Here is an 8,531-nt window from a genome sequence, read left to right as displayed (position 1 = left end):
GCACCTAGCAGCAATAACAAAATACTTACATAATCTAAAAAAAGATTAATAATTCATGACACATAAAAATATGTGAATTGAAATTTTCCCTATCTACAAATAAAATTTTCTCAGAATATAGCCATACACATTTGTAAGTTGCAACAGAGAATGTGTACTCCTTAAAATCTAAACTGTTACCTGGTTCTTTGCAGAGAAATTTTAACTTGGGAATAAAACTTCTACAATAAGTTGAAGGAAAAAGAAAAAAGGCCACATTCAAGACATAGACCATCTCTAGACATTCAGGGGTACAGACACTTCCAAAGATCACCATGCTAAAATGGGGAAGGATTAGAAAAGTCAAATTCATCCCTATGTAGTCTAAGAAACAGAACAAAAAATACAAACTCTTTCTTTCCTAGGAAATAATGACTTAAAATACTGTAGGAGGATGTTTGGATTGGATGACCCCTTAAGCACTTTTTAACCTTGAGTTTCTATGACTCTCTAGGATGATCTGTTTTAACATCTTCAAGGTGATAAGTCTCATAGTCTAAGAAATATGAACTTCATGAAATGTGAATGTGCCAATATTAAGAGATTTTTTTTCATCATTAACAACCACAACAGATTTTTCTTTTTTTTTTCAAATTAGCTTGAGGTACTGATGGAGAGAATTATACATCTGAAATTACTGTCAAGCCCTGTTAGGCCTCACAGACTTTTTCTTACTTTACGTTTACAAAATTACAAAAAGCAAGGAACGAAAGGATTTTCCCAGAAAACAGACTGTGGCTATTAGTCTTGGCTTATAATAGGGGTGCAATCACAATATTCCCTGAGCTGAAGATCTCACATGTCCTAATTGACTCGGGGGAAAATTTAAGAGGTAACAGAACACAAGAGAGATGAACCTTAGCTGTTACCTTCAGCGAAAGCTACAATTCTTCCCCCGTTTCATAAAGAAGATGGAAGAGGGAATCTTCAGATAAACAGGCAAATAATAAGTCAAGTTTCAATAGATTGACCCTTCACTTGGATCCAACTAGAACTGATTAATTGAGTTTCTGCTGTGAGTTCTTCACAATAACTGCTGCTGACTCTGTGAGATCCAAAACCACTGAAAATCTTCTAGGAAGAGATTTATAACCCTTCTCTCATATGCCGAAAGGACTTTTGGTGGATGTTAGCTCCTCTAAATGAAGGTGATTCTCTCTCTCTCTCAACTAGTTCCTGTCACTCTCTTAGTCCATTTTCCAGTACGAAAGTCACCTACAGGACCACTAATGTGGAGAGTTACTAAAAAGAAAAGAAGATATTCCCAAATACATATGGCTGCAGAAGAAGTTTTGTGTGCAGATAAATATTGGAACTAAATACTATGCAAGGGGTTTCTTCACTCTTGATCACTTAATTACTCATTATATCTTTTTTCTGTTCTTACAGAAATTTTCTTCTAAACTCTACTAATCTAAGTACATAACCTACCATTTGACCTTTCTAGGTCAATCAGGATCACACTATCTGCCCAAGTCTTTGAGTGGCTTCATTTTCTCTTAGAATGCTACCCTTCTGCAGAGCTTCATTCACTGTCTAGGTTTAATATCATCCACAGAAGGTAAGAATATGTTGAGATTCTGTTATTATTTCACTTTTGCTCATCATTGTTTCATCATTGCCAGGTCCCCTCCCCCAACTTTAAGACAGATTCTCTGCCCAAAATTTGAAAGATGGTTGTAAATTAAATGCTAACCTGTTTTGTATGTTAGTGAATATTCTAATAAAATGGCAGTTCAAAGTCATTGGTTTTTTGTTTGTTTGGTTTTGGTTTTTTTTAATTTTTTTTATTATTATTTTTGTGTGAGTGTACCGTCAAATCAGATCTGACTGGTACAGGAGGTGATTGTCCCTCCTTCCCCGGCAGAGCATCTGGTGGATTCGAACCATGCGCCTCTGGGATTGTAGTTGCAGTTCCTTACCACTAGGCCACCAGAGCTCCCCTCAAAGTCATTGTTAATAAGGGTTTCCCATTTAAATGAAAACTTTTAATCTCATTTTTTCAGTTAGTAACTCAAACATTTTTAATCTCATTGTAAATAGTTGTTGCTGTTGTATACTGTCGAGTCTGAACTGAAGCTGACCCTCCCATGGTTTTCAGAGGCAGTTAATCACAAGGGAGAAGACTGCTCATCCTTCTCCCATATTGATATATATCGCTCCAGTTTGTTCCTGCTGAGAATATCTTCAGGTTTGCATGACTTATTGTGAATTTCAGGAAATAATACTATATTCTATTAGCTTTCTAAATGCTTTTTACAAATAAACTACACTTTGACTTAATTTTTCAAAAATAATGTTTTACATTTTCTCCACAGCCATTTGTGATGTGAGCTACTTGAGTTAGGGATGTAGTTTAGCATAAGAATTAAGCAAAACTCATAAACCGAAATGAGAATTAACAATGTGCCCTTTCACCTGTTTAAGAAAATGTGTCTAATCCCCTAGGAAAACTGTTGTTGTTGTTGTTGTTGTTGTTGTTGTTGTTGTTAAGTGTCGTAGGCAATTCATACCCACCCTATGAGCAAAAGACCAGGACACCTGCATAACTTTCATCCTTTCTCCAGGTTCCTAGGATTTCCAGAGGCAAGCTATTTATGGAAGTGGATGGCACTCCTGCTTCCAAGCTTGGTTTTAATCGGGAGCTCCACGAAACACTGTCCACAATGAGTAGCCATTCTCACATTTGACACATCAGTGTCACAGTGTTTAGCATCACAGCAGCCACGAGTTACCTCTGTACAGCAAGTGGACAGACCAGGGCTATATGACCTAGAAGGATGTTTGACCAAAAACAATTAAAAACAGGCCTCAGGGTCGTTTGGCGTGGTAGCATCTCTTTCTGTCCACTAAGCCAACTGATCTCTCTCTATGCTGGGAAAACTATTCAATGATAATTTTTTTCATAATAAACATAGATTTGTATTCCGTTTGTGGTCCACTAATGAGTCCATTGGCCTTTACAAACATGTATGGATTAGATGACCTTTTGTGTTCATTGTTGTTGTCATGTGCCATCAAGTCCCAACTGGTTCAAAGTGGATCCTTGAGTGGATTGTCAGAGGCTATAAATCACATGGGAAGAGACTGAGGATCTTTCTCCTGCTGAGCAGTTGATGGATTCTGGAAGTACAACTCCTTATCACTAAGTCACCAGAGTTCCCTTTTTGAATTTGTTATTAGGCTACAATGCAAAAACATATTGTACAGTGTCTTCATACCCTAAGACTCTGTAAAATGAAAACAGTGCTAAGCCCCAAAGCAATGAGTCACTTTTTAAAAAAAATTCTATTTGGAACAGGAGTGGCATACACTTTCTAAACAACATACCTCCAGAAACTCTATGACCTTTGATAAAAGTTGATAGTTGTAGTGGAGCTTCAGGCCTTTTGTTCATAGGGTTGCTATGAGTTGTGCTTGACTCGAAGGTAATCAACAACAAAAACAACAACATGTGTATAAGACAATGAGAGAAGTCGGGCAACTTCACAGATTTGTGACAACAAAATTTAACTCTTGTTTGATTTTAGCACTCGTATGTAACTCTTCAGAAAGCAGGACAATGACTAGGGGTGATAGAAAGAGAATTGATGCCTTTGAACTGTGGTGCTAGAGAAGAGTATTGTATATACTGCCAGAAGAACAAACAGATTCATCCTGGAGAGGGTGAAACCAGGGTGCTCCTTGGAGGCAAGGATTCTGAGGCTTCATCTGGCACACTTTGGGCATGTTGCAAGGAGGGACCAGTCCTTGGAGAGGAACATCACGCTTGGAAGGGTGGAGGGACAGTACAGGAAAAGAAGACTCCTGATGAGATGGATTGATTCCGTGACTAGGGTCATTAATAAGGGTAGGTGTGTCAGAGACAATAAGGTTGGCACAGATAGAGCAGGGTACAGGGCTATTATACATAGTAGGGTCGCTATGAGTCACAAGTGACTCATAACAACAACAATAACATTTAACTCTTCTATATATGGATTTTGTAATAGAGTAGCAACATCAATTTAGAGTATTTTACAGACTTCACCATCAAACTTGTAAAAATAATTTTAAAAAGCCATTGAAAATAATAAAGAAAATAAAAAGGGGGTACAGATTCCAAAACGAAAACCAACCCACTGCCATTGAGTCAATTCTGGTTCACAGCCACCCTATGGGACAAAGTAGAACTGCCCTATAGGGTTTCCAAGACTGTAAATCTTTATGGAACATGGCTATCTTTTTCCAACAATGCAGACCCAGGATGAAAATAATGAAAGAGGAAGACTTTGTGAGCTTATTCCCATTACTATTTAGAGAAAGGGGGAAAAAGCATTGTGTCTGAAGGAAAGACTCAAATACATCCTTAGTTGCTGTTTAAAATACCAGCTATAATTCATCAAAACCTATAATAACCTAAGTTAATTGTGTCCTGTTGAATTTCCTTTCCACTCATTCCAAACTGAGAAATATTCATTTGATTTTAGTATTCTTTCCAGGGACTTGTTATTACTAAGTGGATGCCCTCAAAAATAGACCTAACACTTCAGTTCCAGAAGGAGATCTCCCTTGGAAATTAATGACTTGGTTGGTTTATGAATCATCCCCTTAGGTATTTTAATAGTGTGAATTTATTTCCTCTAGTGAAACAAGACTAAATTAGGCTTCTAAATCTGCAGAGATAAACATCAGATTTGTGTGACTTTAGAAAGCTACAGCATCTGTTGACATTCAGACCAGAGGCCACCAGAACTCATTCAGACAATGACTACTGCTAGGCATGGTCATACATTTCTCAAGGATCTTGCGTGGGCACTCTAATCTTCTACACTTTCTGAAGTTGAGAAGCAAGAACAGGAGATGAGTGTCTATGCCATAGGCATCTCTAAAGAAGTTCAGTAGTCAACTTTCTAAAGTTCAACCACCACTGTTTTCCTAAAATCAAAATATTTATTTTAAAAATCACAGCTACTTATTCATTTTCTTGAAACATAATATAAGGGAGTTCTGGTGACCTAGTGGTAAGAAGCAGAGCTGCAATCCCGAAGGCGCACAGTTCAAAACCACCAGATGCTTGCTGGAGGAGAGGCAACTCCGTGCCAGTTGGATCTGATTTAAGAGTACACAACAAGGAGGGGGAAAGAAAAAAATAATATGGTTTGGAATGAGAAAGATTATTGCTTCTTTTTTGGACTTCAATAACAGTTATAAGTACTAAACTTTACTAGAGCATAGATATAGTGGGGTAAAAACAAGTATTTAATAGCAGTATAATTGAGTACAATTACCCTTTTTTTTTTTTACTGTTTGCTAAAATTGAGTGTTTCATTCTCTTTGTTCATAGTCTCAGTGAAGAAATCAAAGCCCAGAGGATCTGGTCTGGATGACCCACGTGTATTTCAATAGCCATATTTACATTTTTCAACCAAAAGCAGGACCAGAATGGTCCATGGTCCTTTACTCTCCCACAAAAGTTGCCTGTTCCTTGCTATTTGCAGTCCTCTGGCTCAGGGCCAGAGTGAAGGTGGGAGAATTGTTAATGAAGGAGCCACTGATATTTACTGCTTATCTCACGCTTTTGCTTATGAGTGGATGTGAAATATTCCAAAGAGAATTTAAATCTTTTCAATTTATTTAGCCTTCCAATCGCAAGCCATGAGTTTAGAAACCAAAGAATCAAAGGAATATTGAGAAAATTTTGTTTTAATTTTTTATTACTGACTGATAGTTTAACAGAGCAGAAAAGTTTTCCATTCAGCAATTCTTAAATATTTTGTTTCATGTCATTGGTTGCAATCCCCATAATATAGTAACACTCATCTCATTTCCTCCTCTGTTTCTGTTTCCATTCTTCCTTCCCTCCTAACCCTTCTTGCCTTCTGAATTTTGTCCTTAGGAAAATACTGCCCTTTAGATTATGAATGGTTGATTTTCTAAGGCCTGCATACCTCACTGGTGTTGTTCAGCTTATAGAACCACAGGAGTGAGTTCAAATACAGGCCTGAAGAATGACTAAGAATCACAGTCTTGGAGGTTCCACCAGTTTCTAATTGACCGGTAAGCCAACTCTTCTTTATTATTTTGAATCTTGTTCAACATTTTTCTCCCACTCTATTCAGGACCTTCTTGTAGTGTGCCTGGCACCATCTACTGCTCTCAGGGTTTTGGAGACTGGTGTTTGTGTGATCTTTGGACTAACTGTATTAATTAATTTGGTTTATGAATAAATTGCTTCCATACATCTTTGCTTTACTCTTTGCTCTAGATGGAGAGAAATGAATACTTGCACTTTACATGGTTGCTTACAAGTTTTTAAGACCTCAGTCACTACTCACCAAAGTAAGCTGTAGAGTATTTTCTTTGTCCTTGAAAGTGAGTTGTTCCAATTGACTTCAATGTCTTCCAAGACTGGGGTCCTATGCCCCAGGGTCCAATGACTCATTCCCTCAAAGTGTTTGGTGTTAGCCAAATTCTCATAACTTTGCCCATGTATATTATATTCATGCACAAACTCTCAGTATATATAAAAACATATATAGAAATAGCTCCTGTCAATGCTGTGTGTGTGTGTGTGTGTGTGTGTGTGTGTTGTTGCTGTTGTATGCCATCAAGTCAAAACTGACTGACCCCAGCTGGCCCTTCAGTGGGTTTTTTAAGGCAGTAAAGCATATGGGAGAAGATTGCCAAGCCTTTTCCCACAGAGCAGCTGGTGGATTCAAACTATGTACCTTTGGGATTGCAGCACAGCTTTGTGAGTATAGTCCTAGTCCCCTTTCCACATCTAGTTCATTCTGAGGGTGAGAACTTCTTCTGTTTCCTTCTGCATACTTCCACCTTAATGTAAGCCTCTGCTCTGGTAGAGATAGCAATGATTCAATAGCCTCTGGAACTCTCTGGGAAAGCATAGCACATTGTGCTGTTTCCCATACACGTCAAGTTTCAAGGAAATCCTTATTCTGTGGCAAAAAAGTTCTAACTACAAACAGAACTCAGAAAAATTTTACAGTAAAACTCCAGGGAGAAAACATTGTAAGCTTTGTCAGCTTTACCACTGTAGTACCAAAGCAGCCGTAGATGACATATAAATAGGTGACCAAGGCTGTGTTAAAACAACACTTTAGTTAAAATCACAGGCCAATCTCTGATATAGAATACAGAGAACACTATTTCTCCCTATTTATAACCTCTCCACCTGAAAGAGCAACTCCCTTGACACTGTCCCAGGTCCTCAGTCTCTTTCTCTAGCTCCTCCTCACTTTTCTCTCACTTCCATGCTAAATTCTGTGTTATCTATTCTCTAGGCAAGATCTCTCCAGGAGATGGAAAGAATCAATAGCACATTGTTGACTGAGTTCATCCTGACTGGAATTCCCTATCCAGTTCGGCTAAGAACTTTTCTTTTTGTGTTCTTTTTGTTCATCTACATCTTGACTCAGTTGGGGAACTTAATTATTCTAATCACTGTCTGGACAGACCCACAGCTCCATGCCCGCCCCATGTATATTTTTCTTGGTGTTCTCTCCATCATCGACATGGGCATCTCCTCCATCATTGTCCCTCGCCTCATGATGAACTTCACTGAAGGCATCAAACCCATCCCGTTTGGTGGCTGTGTGGCTCAACTCTATTTCTATCATTTCCTAGGAAGCACCCAGTGCTTCCTCTACACACTGATGGCCTATGACAGATACTTGGCAATATGCCGGCCTCTGCGCTACCCTGTGCTCATGACAGCTAAGCTGAGCGCCTTGCTTGCGACAGGAGCTTGGGTGGCAGGGTCCTTTCATGGGGCTCTCCAGGCCATCCTAACCTTCCGCCTACCTTACTGTGGGCCCAATCGGGTGGATTACTTCTTCTGTGATATTCCTGCAGTGTTGAAACTTGCCTGTGCAGACACAACAGTTAATGAGCTGGTGACCTTTGTGGACATTGGAGTGGTAGTTGCTAGTTGCTTCTCTCTGATCCTCCTGTCCTACATACAGATCATACAAGCCATCCTGAGAATACGTACAGCTGATGGGCGACGCCGGGCATTTTCAACCTGTGGAGCCCATGTAACTGTGGTCACTGTTTACTATGTACCCTGTGCCTTCATTTACCTGAGGCCTGAAACGAACAGCCCTTTGGATGGGGCAGCTGCCCTATTTCCTACAGCCATCACCCCTTTCCTCAACCCCCTTATCTACACACTCCGGAACCAAGAGGTGAAGCTTGCCCTAAAGAGAATAATAAGGGGTCAAGGGACTAAGGTTTGAAAGTGTATGTCACCCACTGGAAAAGTCTGTAAACTTAGAATCTATTCTCAAATTTATATTTTAGAGGTCTTTACTCGTCTTGATTTTATATTTTATGTAGCCACATTTTATGAGTACAATAGAATCAAATACAATTTAAGGCAAATACCATTTCCTAGCATTCCTTGATGTCTTCTCCAGAAAAGAGAAAAAAAACAACCAAAAACCAAATACCTTTCATCTTCTCCAACACTAAATAGTGAGTGAGACTCAAGA

The 8,531-nt window shown here is 39.0% G+C and overlaps 1 protein-coding gene across 1 annotated transcript; it reads left to right on the top strand.

Annotated features, from left to right (window-relative positions):
- The first annotated feature begins 7,340 nt into the window (after positions 1-7,340).
- LOC102848206 (olfactory receptor 10G3-like) lies at positions 7,341-8,276 on the top strand. Its single transcript, XM_006883117.1, has one exon. It carries the CDS (start codon positions 7,341-7,343, stop codon positions 8,274-8,276), a length of 936 nt encoding a protein of 311 aa, XP_006883179.1.
- The last annotated feature ends 255 nt before the right edge of the window (positions 8,277-8,531 follow it).

This window comes from Elephantulus edwardii, unplaced genomic scaffold (assembly GCF_000299155.1).
Source record: "Elephantulus edwardii isolate Elephantulus edwardi_28Jun2011 unplaced genomic scaffold, EleEdw1.0 scaffold00026, whole genome shotgun sequence".
Classification (NCBI taxonomy): Eukaryota; Metazoa; Chordata; class Mammalia; order Macroscelidea; family Macroscelididae; genus Elephantulus; species Elephantulus edwardii.
The sequence above is the reverse complement of the archived record's forward strand: the minus strand, read 5'-3'. Positions and strand labels throughout refer to the sequence as shown.